Source organism: Melospiza melodia, chromosome 6 (genome assembly GCF_035770615.1).
Source record: "Melospiza melodia melodia isolate bMelMel2 chromosome 6, bMelMel2.pri, whole genome shotgun sequence".
NCBI lineage: Eukaryota > Metazoa > Chordata > Aves > Passeriformes > Passerellidae > Melospiza > Melospiza melodia.
In genome coordinates, this window is record NC_086199.1 from 2,006,808 (window position 1) to 2,026,795 (window position 19,988).

At 42.5% G+C, this 19,988-nt stretch overlaps 1 protein-coding gene across 1 annotated transcript in view; it reads right to left on the bottom strand.

The window, feature by feature from the left end:
• Positions 1–19,988, bottom strand: part of SOS2 (SOS Ras/Rho guanine nucleotide exchange factor 2) — a 50,665-nt gene that overhangs the window by 13,850 nt on the left and 16,827 nt on the right. Inside the window, exons 3-12 of the mRNA XM_063159596.1 lie at positions 19,789–19,920; positions 18,307–18,471; positions 17,404–17,607; positions 15,428–15,571; positions 11,238–11,348; positions 9,978–10,076; positions 5,960–6,087; positions 4,291–4,946; positions 2,366–2,447; positions 1,301–1,423 (exon numbers count right to left, since the gene is read on the bottom strand). Coding sequence (XP_063015666.1) covers positions 1,301–1,423; positions 2,366–2,447; positions 4,291–4,946; positions 5,960–6,087; positions 9,978–10,076; positions 11,238–11,348; positions 15,428–15,571; positions 17,404–17,607; positions 18,307–18,471; positions 19,789–19,920 — 1,844 coding nt within the window. The remainder of the gene's footprint in view (positions 1–1,300; positions 1,424–2,365; positions 2,448–4,290; positions 4,947–5,959; positions 6,088–9,977; positions 10,077–11,237; positions 11,349–15,427; positions 15,572–17,403; positions 17,608–18,306; positions 18,472–19,788; positions 19,921–19,988) is intronic.

Here is a 19,988-nt window from a genome sequence, read left to right on the forward strand (position 1 = left end):
CCTCCTTCCCATCCCCTCTTCATTTGTGTCCTTTCATGCCTGGGCACTGCATTTTCTACAAGATGGAGAGTAGAGGGAAGCAGGGAAGGAATAAACACTTTCAATTCTCCTCCTTTTCCCCAAATTGCAGTCTCTGAAGTACAGATCAATGTTTTTAACAACACTGGAATGCACAAAGTGCTGAGTTTATCCACCAGCAGCTCAAAGTCACTCATTTGCAGCTGAAGACAGCTTCAAGCTGCTGGAAATACAGAGTAAGGATCAGAAACAGCTCCCAGAAAACAGCAAAAGCAGGGAGAGCACGAGCTGAGAGGCAGCTCTGCCAGGAAGTGATAACTGTGGAGACTTGTGGTGCTGCTGAACCCCCAGCAGCTGATAAAGTGGGAACACCAAGGGCCTGATAAGCTGCCCAAGGCCAGCAGCATGCAGGAGGAGCAAGGTTATGGTGAGGTTGTGTGACTTGGATCACGTTCAAGAAGGTGGTGGCAGCTCTGAGTGGAGGAAAACTGCAGGGTTACCCACAGATATGTCTTTTAAATATTTTATATATATATGCACATGGGTTTCTGATAAAAATGGGAGCCCTGAGTGACTTTCTGAACACTTTGGAGGTACTGGCATGTCAGTGTGACCCTTTGAGTCAACTGCTGTTGCTCCAACAGGAATGTGTTGTAGCAGAATAACTGAGGGTTCTCTGTGTGTGTAATTAATAATTAATATTAGTAAAATTAATGTGCCATTAATAGGAACATCTTGATGTTACTCATCAGTGTAATGACTAAAAGTTGCTCAAGCAAACACAGCTTGTGATCTGTCTGCTCCTGTCTCGATCCCAAATCAGGGCAACAATTACTCTCATTCATACTAGAAATGCTTAATTGTTCCCCAAATTAGCTTGGTCAGCAGGACCTTGAAGATTCCCTGCAGCCCACTGCACTGTGCAGCACAGACAAGAGTCTGCCTGTCTGTGAGCAAACACATGCACGGGGCTGGGAAAGGGAGTGGAACACCAGCAGGGCTGGAAAACTGGGAACAGAGGAATTATCTTCCCAGGGCTGGGAACAAGGAATGCTTTGAGAGCTCAGCCCTGCTGGGAGCTCCACATCCCTCAGCCACAGGCGCCGTGGGTGGGGATCCCAGCTGGGCCAGCTCAGCCCCAGCAGCCGCTGGGATAATCAGGACAGCATTTGGGATGTGATGCTGGCAGACATGGCTGAAGCCTCCAGCAGAGACTGGAGGCTGCAGGAGCTCAGGGCAGGCCAGGCTGGCAGTGCCAGGGCAGGCAGGGGCACACACACACCTGAGCTGCACGGGCTGCACGTACTCCTTGCGGAAGCGTTTCAGGTCGGCGCTGATGGGCTGCTCCCCCTTCTCGATGGCCAGCCTGTCTGCCTCCGTGGGCTCGGGCTCAGGGATCTCAAACCTGGGGGAACACCACACAGGGATGGCAGGCAGGACAGAACACAGCCCCTCTGTGCACAAGCTGCAGTTTAGAGAAATGTTATTTATATAAACTCGGCAGGTGCTGCTCTGCCGTCCGGTTTGCCCGGAATTCCCTCAGCCCAGCTCCACACCCTGCTAATTCTCTGCTGCTCTGCTCATCACGCCATGTCTAGACTGGGATAGAAGGTTTTTAAGGACCTGCTGGCATGATTAAGGGAAGATTAGATGAGAGCTTAAGAGCAGCTTTACCACCCTGCATTAAAATGCTGTTTACCTTCATCCTGTGCCTTCAAACAAACTGCCTGGAACGTTTCTGTCCTCATTTCCATCGTGCACTCAACTCTCTCATGAGCCAATTCAGCAGTTCACAACATCACCACCCACAGCCCAGGCACACCAGGTGCTCCAGCTCTTACCTCATTCAGGTAACTCATTTAAACTGGGAAAAGGAAGCACTGAAAACCTGGTTTATAAACTTCACAGAACACTGAAATTTGACACTGGGATCCTGAGCAGGAAAGGAGCACTTGGAATCTCTGATTTTTGTGGGTCCCATCCAACTTGGGATGTTCTGTGATTCCAAATATACAAAACTCATCAGGAACTGGAGGGACAGGACAAGGGGAAAGGCTTCAAACTGTCAGAGAGGAGGCTTAGATGGGATTTGAGGAATAAATTCCTGGCTGTGAGGGTCGGGAGGCCCTGGAATAGAATTACCAGAGAAACTGTGATTGCTCCAACCCTGGAAGCATCCAAGGCCAGGCTGGACAGGGCTTGGAGCAGCCTGGGATAGTGGAAGTGTCCCTGCCATGGCAGGGGGTGGCACTGGATGGATTTTAAGGTCCTTTCTCAAACCATTCTGGGATTTTATTCTGTGATTCCAACCCTTTTCCACCCTTCAGCAAGGAGGATCACTGCTCACCTTTCTATCAGCAGACTCAGCAGCTCCTGGGGCTTGCAAAAGGAGCGGTAGGTGGTCAGGAAAGTCCGGACAAAATTAGGATCTGTAAGGATTGAGCAAGAAAATGACAGCAGGGGGTTTATATCCAGTTGTAAAAGATGAGAAATAAAATACAAAGAAAAAGTTTAATGTGCAGAGAAGACACTGAGGTTGTATGTCAAGCACTGTATTTGAAAAACACCAGAAATGAGAGGGCTTGGGAAATTTTCACTCAGTTCTTTGAAACTTTTCCCTGAAAAATCCTGAACTGCACATCCAAGATTCTCTTAAAACCTCTGTCTCAGCCTTCCCTGAGAAATGACTCTCCCTGACCAGCTGAGCTATTGGGGAAATGTAACAAAAATTGCACATCAGTCCCAACAGCACCAGCTTCCCCTTGCAGCCCAAAACTGAGACCCAGCGTTTTCCTCAGCATCAGCACTTGATGGAACTCCTAAAGCTTTCACTTCTGAGCCTTTCTGACACTGACAGGCTGAAAATGCTGATGGTGACTTCAACCCAGACACTTCACAGAGTGCAGGCTGAGTGTAATAAATATATAAAAAATACAGTGAATATAATAAATATAAACTTCAACCCAGACACTTCACAGAGTGCAGGCTGAATGTAATAAATATATAAAAAATACAGTGAATATAATAAATATAAACTTCAACCCAGATACTTCACAGAGTGCAGGCTGAGTGTAATAAATATATAAAAAATACAGTGAATATAATAAATATAACCTCCAACCCAGATACTTCAGAGAGTGGCAGGCTGAATATAATAAATATTAAAAATTCAGCAAAATAAAAAATTAAATATAAATAATCAAATAAAATTTAAAAAAACCCCTTCAACTCAGATACTTCACAGAGTGGTGGGCTGAATGTAATAAATATAAAAAATACAGTGAATATAATAAATATAAACTTCAACCCAGACACTTCACAGAGTGGCAGGCTGAATGTAATAAATATATAAAAAATACAGTGAATGTAATAAGTATAACCTCCAACCCAGATACTTCAGAGAGTGGCAGGCTGAATATAATAAATATAAAAAATACAGCAAAATAAAAAATATGTAATAAAATAAAAATTAAAAAAATATATAATAAATATAACCTCCAACCCAGATACTTCACAGAGTGGCAGGCTGAATATAATAAATATTAAAAATTCAGCAAAATCAAAAATTAAATATAAATAATCAAATAAAATTTAAAAAAACCCCTTCAACTCAGATACTTCACAGAGTGGTGGGCTGAATGTAATAAATATAAAAAATACAGCAAAATAAAAAATACGTAATAAAATAAAAATTAAAAAATATATAATAAATATAACCTCCAACCCAGATATTTCACAGAGTGGCAGGCTGAATGTAACAAATATAAAAATACAGCAAAATAAAAAATAAAGTAAAATAAAAAAAGAATAAATACATAACCTTCAACCCAGATACTTCACAGATTGGCAGGCTGAATATAATAAATATAAAAAATACAGAAAAAAATAAAAAATAAAAAATAATAATGAAAAAAATATAATAAATATAACCTCCAACCCAGATACTTCACAGAGTGGCGGGCTGAATGTAATAAATATAAAAAATACAGCTAAAAAAAAATTACAATAAATATAACTTTCAACCCTTTTCTTCCTTCACAGAGCCTCAGCCTGTAACAACTCCATTGCTTTGGCCAGGATGAAACATGGAAACATTTTTGTGGTTTTTTCAGGGGATGAAAGGTTTGCATACTCAGAATTTCTTTCAGCTTTGCCTACAAAGCCAGGTGATTTAATAACATATTTTTACTCCCTGCAGATCTTATTTTACATTTCATTACAAGCAGGAAAAACCCTAAGGATGAAAGGATGAAAACGCACAGCTGAGGATACCTGCATACATATGGTAGGTCAGCCTCTCGATGAGCTTCACCACCGTGCCCCCTTTGATGATGGGGATGCCATTCCTGCTCTGCAGGTTGTCCTCAAACACGATGTTCTCCTCGGAGTCCTCCACCACGAAGCGATAGACGCTGGGGCTGGGCAGCCTCAGGGGCTGCTCGTTCTCCTCCTGCAGCAGCACCGAGTCCAGCATCCTGTCCAGGGTGCTGCGGTACTGCAGCGACACCAGCGCCGCCATCCACGTGCTCTTCTCCTCGGCCGACCTGGCCGCGAACAGCACGCTGCTGTCGTCCTTGGACACCAGCTCGAAGGCGTGCCTGTACTCAGCGGTGTCCTCCTTGTCCACCACCTGCATCTTCCTCATGACGATCTTCTCCTTGAGCCTGTACTCGGCGCTGCTGTAGCCGGGCAGCCGCGACTGCCCGTGGTTGGCCTTGCAGCTGATCAGCAGCCCGTCGAAGAGGAAGATGTGGCGCTCGTGTTTGGCCCCGATCTTGGTCAGCCCTCCTTCCATGATGAACTCGTTGCAGCACTGCCCGATGTCTTTGCCTTCCCAGCCGTCGATGTTCTTCTGGATTTCGTTCATTTTTTTGATGGCCAAGTGTTTGCTCCTGATCTGCCGGTGGTAGAAGCGACAGACCGGCTCCCTGCCAGGAAGAACAGCAAGTGTCACGGTGGGCATGCTCCAGATTTACCATCCCAAAAGACTAAAATAATCAACGGAATTAATTGCTGAAATCGGGACTTTTTTTCCCTCAATTTGCCCTAATCAAGTTCTAAATAAGCCACATGCACTGCTTTGGGTGGGCAGGAGTAGAATATTGTCCTGGGGAGTAAGATGTGGTTTAGGGGTGTGTATTCTATTCCCATCTGTCAGAGCTGGGGCAGCTCTCTGCTGTTCCTGGGGCAGTTTTTCCTTTATCTCTCCCCCAGCCAACCCTCCCTGCAGGAGATCTCTGCTGTCCATGGCCACTGAGTGTCCCTGCAGGGCTGAGCCAATCCCAGCATCCCATGGGGAGATGCTCCGCCCAGGGGAGGAGCCAAGCATTCCTGCCTGGGCACAATCTGAGCCTGGCACAGCACAGCAGCCTTTGCCCCCTGCACTGCTGGAGGAGCAGCTTTCTGCTGCCCTGCATGGCCAGAGGGAGCCCAGGTCCATCTGCAGCAGCCCTGGAGCTGCAGAGGAAAACTCCCCCCTTGTGCAGGATCCCTGCTGCAGCAGAGCCACAGCTGGCACTGCAGGAGGGCTGAGCCCCCATGGCATGGGGCTGACCCACAGAGTGCCAGGTCCATTTCTGATTCTGTTGTTTTGTATTATTGCATTTTAAAATTTTATTTTTATTTTCTTCTCTAATAAAAGCTATTATTCTTACTCTCATGTCTTTACCTGAAAACCCCTTATTTTCAAAATTATAATTCATAGAGAAGGCATTTACATTTTCCATTTCAGGAGAGACTCCTGCCTTCCTTAACAGACATCTATCCTTTCAAACCAAGACGATTATTCACATTATTCTTACAAGTGGATGAGTTTTGCTTGCTGCTCCATCTACAAAGAAAACTGGCAACAACACATGCCTTGAAAAGGAAACACAGAGATTTTCCAGCAGGAAAAGGGGATTTATGTCCCTCCCTGGCATGTGGGCTCTGCGGTGCTTACCCGGGCCGGCGGCGCGGCGAGTGCTTGCTGTAAATGCGCTCCATGCTGCACTGCAGGTTCAGCAGGGCTGTGATGGCCTGCTTCAGGCACTCCCTGTCCTCTTCATCCTCACTGCACTCCTGCAATTGCTGACACACAACAAACATTGGTTTTCTTTCACATCTGCCTCATTTCCAGCAGGGTAAGAAGACTGAAAGAAGCACTCGGTGAAATTTCGGTGATTTCAAGTCAGTGACTTTTTACAGAGCCCCAACCAAAAGTAGATGTGCATGAAATTACAAATATTTGTCAGAGCTTCAGGAAAATCAGAGGGTAGTCATCAAGTTTAGAAACATTTACCCTTTAATTTACCCACCCTTTATCCTTTAATGCTAATTGTCAGTTATCTCATCAAAAACATCCTGTTTCAAACTGGATAAATTCAAGAATTTGAAGGTTTGAAATAGCCAAGGATTCAGAGCTGGTTTATGGAACTCTGTCTATCTTCCTTCCATGAGTTCATCTCAACAATCCAAATTTAAGACAAGAAGGAGCAAGATTTTCTTTGCTTCTTATCATCCTGAATTCTGGCACCTTCAGCAAACTCAAGGATTTTGCACAGAGCAAACAGCAAAACAAAATCTGAAATTCAAGATTTGCTACTGCAGAAAAATGTAAAGACAGTGAGAACAAATGTATTGCCTTGGTATAAAGGCTAAATCCATCTCCTCCACTCAACAGAAACTTCCTGAATTAGGGAATTCCACAGATTTTCATATAATCTCCATCCACCTGGTAGCAACATGCTTTGAGCAAAACCTGAAAGTTCCTCTTTTTGGTTCTTTAAAGTGGTACCTAAAAAACTATTGAAAAAATAAAAGAGATTTTTCTTTTTAACCCTTTTCACATCCAACAGCATCTGAACTGCCCATGGCAGGGGCTGGAATGAGATGGGTTTTAAGGTCCTTTCCAGCTGGGACTCTGAATTTTTAAAAGGAAAATTCAAGCTAATAAATTGGTGGGCAAAATTATGTCAACTTGCCATGCAGTTTGGGATAAACTCTGTTTTACCTCCAGACTTGAAGGGAAATCTTCCTTACACTCACTGGCATGGCAGAATCCTTCTTTTCCTTTCCCCACTACATTCCCTCAGCTGGGATCCCTCAGTTTATTCTAAAACTAATTGAGAAACACTCCCACATTGTTTAAATTACCAAATTTTTAGTTTTCCATGCTCAAACAACCTCCATATTCAAGAAAGGAAGAGTTTTGTGGCTCAAAATTTCTGGGAAGCTGAGGAACAGTACAGGGAAGACATCAGATGTCTACCTCTGGAAATTCTATTTTTCCTTGCTGCCAGCCATGGAAATGCAAAGAACATGGAAAAGGTGTGAAATGCAGAATCCTGAGGGTGGGAGAAGCAATTGAGGGATAATTTCAGATGTTGCTGGGTGAGTCAGGAGCAGGAATTAGGGAAGGAGGGATTCACCCAGGACCTTGAGCCCTTTGCTCAGGCAAGGAGGAGGCTCTGATGCAGATCCTGAAGGTTTTCCCAACAAGGAGGAAAAGTTCTACAGCTTGAAAGAATTTTCAGGCTTTTCACACTTTAATTTTATTCATTTCAGTTTAGCTGTTTTGCAAAAAAAGCAAATACTGAGGCCTATGTTTGTGTAAATCATTATTTTATTCACATGCCAATCCAGAGGAGGTTTTTGGTAACTTTCTCAAGGACTAGAAGTCTCAATCTGAGCTTCTCTCCCTACTGAAACTGTGAAAATATGAATGTTTTGTTGCTTTTTTGCTTTCATTTTGGTTTTCAGCCATAATTCCTAGAGGCAAATGCAATGGCAACAGAGAAGCAGTACCACCAGTTTTTAATGTTATATATTGTAGTAATATAACATATAATAAAATGTAATTAATATAACAGATAATAATAGAATACACATTATTGTAATAATGTTTATTACAATATTTATAACAATTATATATTTATACAATATTTATAATAATCTTTATAATTATTAAAATAATGTATTAGAATTGTTGAATAAATACCTTTTTTATCCCCGAAACCACTCTGACTTCTAAAATCCCTGCTGTAAATTCAGGATTTTTTCAAAGAACAACATAAAATGCAGATTTGAAACCTGTAACTAATGGGAACACAACAAAATACTCTGGATTGACCATTTCTCCAGGGTGATATTTCAGATTTCTGTTCTGTGCTCACAAGGTTGTGAGACAGCCAAGTGTCAGATTCCACTCAGAAATCTCATACTCTGTGGATAAAGGTCAAATTTAAATGTTTTCACTGCTAAATGATCATCTTTCATGCTGTATGATCCTTTAAAATAAATAAAAACACAACAAAATTATTTTGCCAGGCTTCATTTATGAAAAATAGGAGAAAAAATCTGCTCTACAGGGCACCTGTGGTAATGTTTTCTTAAAAAGGGAAAAAACACAATATATTTTACACTTGTAAAAGCAGCTCCAGGTTCAGAATCCCCCAGAGCTGTGGCAGCAGGTGATTTCATCCTTAAATTTCATCCTTAAATTTCCTTCTGATGCACTTTCCCAGCTCTGAGACACAATGGGGCATTAATCAGCCTGACCTCAGTACCAGGCAGGTCCCTGCCCCAATTCTGGCTTTTCAGCCTGCAAGATTTTCACAATTTCCAGAGAATTGTCCCACACAGGTGATGATCATGGAAAGGGAAGTTCATTATTTTGAAAGAGACTCTTCTGATGAAGAAATTTTCCCTGATATTTAATTTAAACCTCCCTTGGCAGAGCTTGACTCTCCTGTCCCCCACCCTCCTGTCAGGAAGTTGTAGAAAATTAAGATTGTTTGGGGTTTTTAAAAGTTTTTTTTAAACTGTTTTCTAAACTGACTATCACTAGAAATGCTTAATAGTTAAAAATGTACTGAAATCACAAATATTTAGTACATTGGAAGCTGTCCCAGCCCATGGCAGGGGTTGGAACCAGATGATTTTTAAGGTCCCTTCCAACCCATACCATTCTGGGATTTCAACTTTTCTGCAAAATACTGGCAATCCATTCACTGGGGATAGGTCAAAATAAATCATCCCTTGTTTTTACTTATTTAAATCAGGATATGCAAAAAATCACAGCAGACATGAGGAAAACAAGAGTGAAATGAAGTAGAAATTAAAAAAAAAAAGGAGCTTGTGCTAAATATTGCTGTCAGACCTGGTGTTAACCCAACTCCTTGAAATATTCAGGTTGGATTATAGAAAAATTCTGTTTTCTTCCTTCACACAAGTAAATCCTTTAAAGCACCAAGGAAATCCCTGTAAGTCACCTGTGCAGCATCAGATTTCACACTGAGAACCTCCCAGAGTAATTCCTGCTGCTATTTCCAAATGTCAGCTACAGCCACGGGCTGTTCTACCCATTTAATTTAATTCATCCCTGTTAGTTAATAATTCATTTACCCTCAAAGCATTACAAACTTTCTTCCCACAATGGGGCAAACAGAACCTTTTTTACATTATCCTCAGCTAATTCCAACTAGGACCCAGGGGAAGTGGCTGAATATTAAGAATGGATTATTCTGAAATAATAAAAATAAACAGAGCTGCACTGGAGTGTGACCTGAGACTGAGAATTCTGACTGAATCCTGCTTAGCTTCTGAATGGACAAAAAATTCAGAACTCATAGAAGGAAGAAACTAGATTTGTGTATTCAAATTTTCAGATTTTTAAAATTCTTTAAATTTAAATTTAATTCAACTTTAATTAAATTAAAATTTAATTTTTTTCAACTACATTAGAACTCAAGTTCAATAAAGATTTGTTTAATAAAATGTAGTTTAAATGTTTATATGGGAGAAACAGGTGCTTTTTAAGATTTTTAAAATAAGCTTTTAATTTTCAGAAACCAAGTAACAGCGTTAAATAATTTTAATTTTCTGAGGGATTAAATAAAATATAACCAGCTATTTAAAAGCTCAGATTTTTTACATGAATAATTATTTTCAATCAGAAAGGAGAGTGTGGCTCCATTTACCTGCAGCAACTCAAAGTAGTGCAAGCAGTGATAGACTGGGATCAGCATGAGGCGAGGCAGGACATACTGGACAGCCTCCTTAAATCCTTCAGCTGTGGACTGGAAAGGAGAAAAACCAGGATTATTTACACTGAAATATTCAGAATATTCACTGTCTAATATCTCACAGATATATGGAGGCCTCACTGGGTACTGCAGAAATCAGTATCACCCTCAGAAACTGAGAATCACAGGTTTATCACTTAAAAAATGAGAAATATTTTCCATTCCCAGCAGTTACTGAGGCAGTAATTCAGGCTGTAAGATGAGGAGAGATTTTTCCAGCCAGTGGTGAAATTCCTGCACCTTCCATCTGCGGAGAGACTGAATTACCTCAGGGACAGGAAGGAGGCCAGATTCATCACCTGACTAAAATATCAATTTAATCTGGAATAAAAGAATCAAATTCTAGCATTGAGCTTTAAACTGTTAGGGGGGCAGGAGGCAAAGAGCCTTCCTTAATATTGAAGGAATACTCAATAGGAATTTCCTTAATATTGACGAAATATTGAATTTAATATTGAGGAATACTGAAGAGATGATCCAGCTCAGCAAGGAGCTGCAGAGGAAACATTCCCTGAAGGAAAGGCTCAGAGGGATCTCATCCTGCAGAGATGTCCCAGTACCCCTGAACTGAGTTTAACTGGGTTTAACTGGGAGCACCAGTGCCCCCTCACTTGCTCAGCAGCTTCTCTAAGGGCATTTCTGAACACCAAGCCAGCCTGAGCAGCATTTTAAATAATTTTAATATTTATTAAAATATTTTTTTATAATTTTAATTAATAAATCTGCTACACAGGCAGAAAGAAGCAATAAACCAATAAAAGAATCACAGATTATCCTGCTGGCCAGCAGTGACTAAGGAATTACTGAGGAATTATTCCAGAAAAAGAACCAGTCACAGCCTCAGGGCTGGATGTGCAGAGAAGAAAATGAAAATATGGTGTTTGTGTGCCTCTAAAAGGTAAAATCAAAGTGGCAGTGTGAGAATTCACCCTCTGTTCTCATACAGGGTGTGAGGAGAAAAAAACCTGCAAACCACCCACGGAAGGGTCAGAGCTGTGCCCTGTTTGTACAAGAGGCAAAGTCAAAATATCCCACACTGAAGGAGGGGAAGGACCTTGAGGATTTCTTCCTTGGTTGAAGCAAAGAATTCCTGACAGAATTCCAACCTTTGAAATATGAGAATTAAACCATTCAGGATTTCTCATTTGCACTCACCTGGAAGTGCAGAGCCACAGCAGGTTTGGCCATTAAGTTGTTAAAATGCTCATGAAATTGTGGAGAGAGAATATCCTGGGACAAGGTTTCATATGGATCAAAGGCTTGCTCCTAAATAAAAACAGAATTATAAACAGGAGTGAAGGATCCAAACTATTTCTGTCCCAGCTGCTACAACAATTTCGTTGAATAAGCTGATGGAACTTTTCAAGAAAATATTGATTTTGCAAAATAAATATTGAATAAACCACAATCTTATTTCACTTCCAGCTTTTAAATGCTCAAAATTTTCTTGGAATTCCTCAACCTCCCCATCTTTATGGCCAACACAAAGTTTGTTGTACTGAAGCAGTGGGGACCAAGAGAAGTTTTTGCTTTTCTCCCCATTTCACATGGAATGGCAATTTTATCTCCCCTCTGTCCATAAGGATGGACAATGTGCAAACTTGGGACACTTTTCTAGTGAAAATATCTCATTTGGGACAGAGTAACCAGTCCCAAGGGAAAATCCTCAAGTGCCATCAAGGGTTTGGATGCAAAAATTATTGTTTTGTTGAGAGTATGGAGCTGTGACTACACAGGATCAGCTACAGCAGGATGGGAGGGAAACCTGGAGGCACAGGGATCCCACAGGGATAATTTCTGATTGCAGGAATAATTTCTGGTTGTAGGAATCCTACAGGAATAATTTCTGGTTGCAAGGATCATTTCTGATTGCAGGGATCATTCCTGGCTGTACAGGGATCCCACAGAAATAATTTCTGATTGCAGGAATCCCACAGGAATCATTCCTGGTTGTACAGGAATCCCTGCAGGAATAATTTCTGGTTGTAGGGATAATTTCTGCCTGTGTAGGGATCCCACAGGAATAATTTCTGACTGTACAGAAATCCCTGCAGGAATAATTTCTGATTGCAGAAATCCCACAGGAATCACTCTGGCTGCACAGGGATCCCACAGGAATTGTTTCTGGCTGTACAGGAATAATTTCTGGTTTCAGGAATCATTTCTGGTTGCAGGGATCCCTGCAGGAATAATTTCTGGCTGTAGGAATAATTTCTGGCTGCAGGAATCCCTACAGGAATCATTCCTGGTTGCACAGGAATCATTCCTGGCTGCAGGAATCGCTGCAGGAATCATTCCTGGTTGCACAGGGATCCCTGCAGGGATCATTCCTGGCTGCACAGGGATCATTCCTGGCTGCAGGAATCCCTACAGGAATCATTCCTGGTTGCACAGGGATCCCTGCAGGAATCATTCCTGGTTGCACAGGGATCATTCCTGGCTGCAGGAATCCCTGCAGGGATCATTCCTGGTTGCAGGATCATTCCTGGTTGAACAGGGATCATTCCTGGCTGCACAGGGATCATTCCTGGCTGCACAGGGATCATTCCTGGCTGCAGGAATCCCTGCAGGGATCATTCCTGGTTGCAGGATCATTCCTGGCCCCCAGCTGGGCTGTGCCAGGGCCTGTCAGGCTGATCCCAGGCCCTGCAGGGACTGATTCACTCCTGAGTCACTGCTGGCCTCAGCACATCCCTCTCCTCACCCCAGTGCTTGCCAGGCTCTGGATTTGGGAATGCCAACCCCACAAAGGCTTGTTTGAACATTGCTGAAGGCTCCAGTCACAGTGGATCCACAGTGCAAACCCACTGAAGGAGCCAGGCCAGCATTCCCTGACTCTGGGCTCTCTTCTGGAATTATTTTATATTTTTACTGCATTTACAATTGCTTTCAGTTTCTTCCACTCAGACTTCAATCAGTGTTTTTATGTTTTGGGTTTGTTTTATGAACATGAGATTAAAATGAACTGCATTAGGGATCTTCCTAAAGAGATGAATTATTTAAAAAGGGTTTTATGCTTGCAATGCTGCAAAAGTGACTGAAATATGGAATTCTGGAATATTGAAAGGGATGGCTTTTGGCTGAAGGAGGGCAGGGTTAGGTGGGAAATTGGGAATTCTTCCCTGTGAGGGTGGGGAGAGGCTGGGCTGGAATTGCCCCTGGATCCCTGGCAGTGCCAAGGCCAGGATGGACACTGGGGTTTGGACACCCTGGGACAGTGGGAGGTGTCCCTGCCATGGCAGGGGTGGCACTGGCTGGGATTTGATCCCAAACCCTTCTGGGATTCTGTGGAAGCATCACCCTGATGTCCCTGTAAGGATCCCAGTGCAGGATGTGGCCCTGGATTGGGGTTTGCCCATTTCACCCCTGGCTGTGTGCACTGCTCCCACCTTTATTCCCTTCTGGATACTTAAAACTCCTCTTATGGAAACACAAACAGCAGAAAATAAATGTACAACCTACTGACAACCCCTTGTTCCATCAGCTGCCCTGAGAAGATCCCTTCAGAAACTTTCTGCCCTGTCCTCAACCATCCATCTCCCACTTCTGGCTGTTTCTGAGTTTCCTCCACACCAGCAAAAAATATTTTATTTTTCCCATACACAAAACCAATGTTTTATTTCCCCCACACTTCCTTATCTCAAAACCACGACAATATTTATGTTTCGAAACCTTCCAGGGAGCTGATGCAGAAAAAAACAGACAAAGCAGGAAGATTCCAGCTTGCAAGGCTTGTTTGGTTTTAATTATCCTTCCCAAGAAGTTGAAGGACCTTTTTAATGGCAACACTAAATGAACAATGCTGGCAGGGAGATAAGCAGAGCAAATAAACACTTCACTCTGCTATCTCCCTTTAATGATTCCTTCTGCAAACACTGACACAAAGATGATCTCACCCCGTGAGATGATCACACCAACAGCTCACTTACTGAGCAGGTCTTGCCCCATACTAACTGAATTCATAAATTCAAATATATTACCTTCATAAAAAGCTTGGAAAAATAATCTGGACTTCATTTCCTCTTCAAGTTTTTCAGTGAATGAAAAATCAGATGAGATTTTCACTCACTGAAAAGGATTTGTTTCCATTAAGGCACTGGATGACTCAGAGCAGCTTTTGCAATAAAATCAGATTTTTTTCCAGGATAATGCTGCACTATTTCAAATTTAAGGTTTTTTTAAAATAGTTTTAATATCATAACTGCTTTAATCCATTGATCAAACACTTCTCCTTACCATTACAAAGCAATTATGCTTCAATAACTGCTAAGACTTGGTCAGCTGGACTTTCCTATGTGAGTGGTTATTGAAGCAATGCCAAGAAAACTTTATCTTTATGGTCTATTCCTAAATGAGTGGCACCTGTGCCCAAAAATCACTATTTTCTATAGCCACAAAAATGTAACTATTCTCCAGGTGGTGCTGGGATGTCCATGCAAGCCTCAGATCTTAAAAATGCAAGATATATAAAAGTAAAATTCAAACTTAATATAAAAGTTTAATTATTATAAATAGAAAAAAATTAAAATAAAACATAAATAAAACCTTTAATTTTTAAAATAAACATCATAATTTTCAGATAAAACCAAAAATTTGCCATTCACTCATTTTGTTTCTTCACATTGTCAGTGGGAAAGAAAAGCTTGTGGGGGAGGAGAAGTGCTCTGAAGGTTTTGTTGTGATTATTATCACTCTTTTTTTTAGTTACTGTTAAAAAAGTTTTCTTTAGACCCTTTTAAGGTTTTGAGCTCTGCCTTTCTCCCAATCTTCCCTCCCAGCAGGAAATGGGTGCTGGGATTGGGCAGCACTGAACCCTCCACACTCCTGGGTGCATTGGTCAGGAAATCTCAAAACTGGCCAAATCTCAAACTGGTGAACCAAAACCATGGAGCCACAATATTTTCTGAAGAATCCTTAAGATTTTTTTCTCCTGAGAAGCTGAGAAACCTCAGGAACAAAATATAAACATTGATTATCTGCTGCTGTGAGATGCAACAGGTGCATCTGGGATTGGTCTCATGTGGTTGTTTCTAATTAATGGCCAATCACAGTCAGCTGGCTTGGCTCTCTGTCCAAGACACAAGCCTTTGTTATCATTGTTTCTTTTCCTAATTTTAGCCAGCCTTCTGATGAAATCCTTTCTTCTATTCTTTTAGTATAGTTTTAATATAATATATATCATAAAATAATAAACCAGTCTTCTGAAACATGGAGTCAGATCTTCATCTCTTCCCTCATCCAAGAACCCCTGTGAACACCGTCACAAAACCACTACACCCAATTTGAGTGATTTAATAAAAACAAACATAAAAAACCCCCTAAACCAACCAAATGAAACACCAAACCTCTGCCAGGTCCTCAAAGCAGCTGCCAGCCAGGGGGTGAGGGCTGCTTTCATCCGTCATTTCCACAGTGTCCTCAATCAGGCCCAAAAGCTTCACTGTCAGCTCGTGGATGTCCGAGATGTTGCTGAATATCACATCAATGTCCTGCAAGCACAAAACAGGGCTGAGTCCTGCCTGGGATCATTTATTTGGAGCATGAAAACATTGGAGTGGGTTTTGTCTGAACCAGGAGATAAATGGAGAGGTGTTGAGTCTTAACTTCTTTTTTGCCAAGGTTGGGATTAAATGTGCTAGATGGAATTTTGTGTTTGGACTCAGATGTTTGTTAGTTCCTATCTCTGTCACAGTCTCACAAACCCTGAGTTTTGCAGCACTTCACTCCAACAAACTAAAAATGGAGCCCCAGCTCTCTCTCTACAAGGCCTTTTAAGGATAAACTGTCCAATTAAGAAATGACACCTCAATTATTTTCACTTTTATCCAACAACCAACCACCCATCCCTGCAATGGGGACTTTTTTATCCAATTACACAAAACCACCCAAACCCACGGAGAAGAAGGTGAAGAAGAAGGAGCAGCCTCCACCCTGAAACCTCCATCTTGTTTTATGTATATTACTCTATTCTAAACCCCCAAACTCTAAGTTTTCCACCCTGTGATATCACACACTTCTATCCAAACTCCCCACCCACAATCCCAGTTCTGTCATTCCATTCTGGAAGCTTCTCCAGGGCCTCAGGTCAGTGCAGTGCTCTCCTGGGGGTCAGAGCCTGGCAGCACAGAAAGTCTGGAATTCTCAGCAATTCCCAGGGTTCCAACAGAGAGGAACCAACAGAAAGCAGAAGTGAAGCTCTGTGGTGTTCCCTGAGCACATCCAACCCTGCCCAACTTCAGAGCATCCTTCCCAGGAGCTGCTGGAAAAGCATTCCTGGTCCTCCCTGCTCCTCCTTGTCCCCTCCAACACAGCAGGAAGGAGCTGATTTATTCCAGAGGTGATTTACAGCAGCTCCAAGCTCAGATGCTCCAAACCACAGGTGCAGCTAAAGCAGCTCCAGGGCTGGGAATGGAGCAGGACTGGGCAGCTTCCTTCCCAATGCCTAATTGTGGATTTTCCATTCCCCACACTCCATGAGGAGCCCCTTCCCCAGTTCAATATCTTGGATTCCCCCTCTGAATTCCCTGCTCTGAAATTTCTCTGCCCCAGCCTCCCACTGACCTCCAGGCAGTGCCCAGAGCATGGGAACCCTCTTGTGGGAACATCAAATCCTGAAATTTCCCATTCCCATTCCCAAAAGAATATTCCTCAGCTCCAAACAAGGCTCCCTTCTGCTCCCATCATCTTCACTGGAATTCTACCCCCACATCTGCACAATTCCATCAGCTCCTAAGGACTTCCACACCCAGCTGGGATGGGAATGGCTCCTGCTGCCTCTTTTGAACCTGCTGGTACCACCTGCAAATCCCAGTTCAGCTTCTGTCCCCTTCTCCCTGCCCACAGGAAAGATCCACCAATCCCTCCTTACTCCTCCTGAGAACAGAATTTGCCACAAGGACAATTTCAATCAAATATTTCAATAATTTCTCAAACAGAGGTTCCCTTCACAGGTAGAGAATCCACAGCCAAGGCTGCTTTAATTGGAATTTCTCCAGATAAGGGGCAGCCTGTAAATGTCAGTTCAAGCATTCACTGCACACGCAGGTAGATGACTTAATTTAAGTCTTAAGCAGAAGTGAAATTATTACCTAAATGACCAAAATAATCCAGCTGCTGCTGCATCTGACAGGGAATTGTACCCATTAAACTCCATTCCCATTAATGGCAATTCCCCCACTGGATTTCACACACAGCCAACTCTCATTATTCACTGACAGCCAATAAATCAAAATTGACTTCACCTCCCACACAGTAAATGCAAAATGGGTAAGTTCTGGCTGCTAATGGAGCAATTAGCACTGCTGATCAATGAAGGACTCACATGAGGTGTGAAGAGTCTCCTGTTGGACAGAAAAGCCTCCCGAAATACTTTGATGATCAGGTTGAGCTCCCTCAGGTACTGCCTCTCCTCTGCAATCTCATTTCTCACCAGGTCGTAGTAGTTGAGCTCCCCAGAAGAAGAGGGCTCATCCTCACACAGAGAAACCAAGCCAATCTCATCCTGATCAAACATATCCATCAAAACCTGCCAAAGAAATGCAGAAATTACACCCAGCCAGGCCTTCACACGTGGCCCCAGCTCAGCTATTTCAATGTGTTCAGAGAAATCCTTGGAGTTTTTAATACAATCCTTGCTGTGTTCACTTTCACAAGGGAGTAATATTTCAACTTTGGCAGCAGGAGGCTGCAGCACTTGCCAAAGCCATTTTCCCCCTTGGAAGTGAGCACGACCTAGAAAACAAGTTACAATTCATGCAGAATCAACGTGGAAAACAAGGAATCTTGCATAAGCCTTGGACAAAACCTCCTGCTGAAGATAAAACCGAACAAAAATGTTTCTCATTTTAATGGGCATGAAAACTAAAGGTCTTTTCTGTGTTAGGAAGGAGAGCTGCCATGACAAAGTGACATCAGGAGGGTGTGACAGCAGAGAAATGAAGGACAACATCAATTTCTGGCCTTAAGCTTGTAAAGGCTCCTGCTGCTCCAAAATTTATGCAGGCTCAACTTAAATTTCTGCTGTGACAGATCTGGCTTGGACAAGCAGAGAAGCTCTGCCTTTGACTTGAATTTTTGCCATGAGAGATCTGCCATGAACATGGAGAGAAGCTCTGCCTTTGAGTAAAAGCAGGCTCTCCCTCTGATCCTCCTCTGAACACACCTTCCAGACCAAATCAAATGGAACAAACCACCTCTAAAAACTGTTTGAATCCCAAGCCCTTACCTTATCAGCACACATGGATACTTTAATGTCCTGCTGGGAGATCTCAAAGTGTCGGATATTGAACACATAATTTCCAGCCAGCTTTAAAATGTCAGCTGAGATGTATTCCAAGACAGCCACGATATAGAGAGAGACATGGTAATCCACCTTGTAGCCCAGGACCTCCTGCAAAGTGAAAACAAGAGAAAACAAATGGAATTTATTCCAGAAATTCATCTAGGATGACAGTAAACACATTGAATTTTCTACTGAAATGGATTTTGGCTGTGGTGATAATTTACAGTAATGGAACACCCAGGGCTGAGACACCAAATGGAAATTGGAATATCTGCCTGGAAGGAGATGCTTGTAAATACTTGTGTTATTTTGCAGCGTTTTAAGAGAGGAAAAGCTACAGAACTTGAAATAATCCCTCCTCTAAAAATAGAATTCATTTAAGGAAGGGACTCCAGAGGAATTATTCTGTATTTAAATTTCCATCTCTGTCTGTGCTTATTGCAGGACTCTGACCCCAATGTGGACTCTTGAGAACAGAGTAGGTTTCACTTTCAAGGAATCATGGAATGGTTTAGGTGGGAAGGGACCTTAAAGATCATCTCCTCCATCCCCTGCCACAGCAACTGATCACTCAGCACTCCATAAAATAATGGAACTTTAATAATGGAAGTCTGAAGAGACAAAACCCAGGATGAATGTAGGACATTATCCTTGGGAATGTGTTCCATGTCCTGCACAGCTTGCACCCTGCAGCTTTTCACCTGCCAGTGAATGCAGCTGACTCTGTGCATTTGAATAAGGCAGACTCGTTCTCATTGTGTGTTGGTGCATCCTCTAAAAATCAGATTCTGGGCCTGATTTCACACTTCTGCACCAGATTTCACCAGTGGTGTTTAGGAAGATCTTATTTAATGCTGTTTCCTCTCTTGACATCCCTCCCCCTCTCATTAACCCTCAGGAATTGAGATGTTGTGTAAGTGAGCACAGCAAGGAGACCTGAAAAAGTGCTTTAATTTCTGCCAATGCTCCAATAAAGTTTTCTCAACAGCTGGAAACACCTCTGCAGGTCTCTTGATTTTTAAACCTGAGGCAGCAGTGACATTCAGCAGGGACTGAAAGGACACTGCCACATCTTGGTTTGACAGTACACAAGGAACAGGATCTGCTGTTCCCTCTTCTTCTATTTTGGCTTCTGCAGCATTTTGAAACAAATAAAGGCATCAAAGCAGCCCTGCTGAAGTAGGGAAGTATTTGAGTTTTGTTTATGTTAAAAACTAACTAATCCTATTTCAAAGTAGAGTAATGGATTAACACACTGATGTCTTGATGATGAATTTAAGGATTTACTTTCACTACACACTGCAATAAATACAGATTTATGGTGATTCTTTACTACCTCTGCCAAGGAGAAAAACTTTTTAATTTCATACAAATTAAAGAAATACATGAAAGGTGATGCTGGGGGGCAGGAAAGGTGAGAGGTACCTTCAGTAAGGGATGGATTTTGTCCACAGGGAGCAGGAGGGGGTTCCTCCTTTTCCGTTTCTCGATGGCCGACTGAGCGTCAGCGATGGCCCACTTGTCTATGGGGTGGGGAAACGTCTTCTGAACCCGCTCCTGAAACACACACAGCTCTGAGCCCAGCCACAGCCACCAGGGAGGTTTAAACACAACAGCACAGCAAA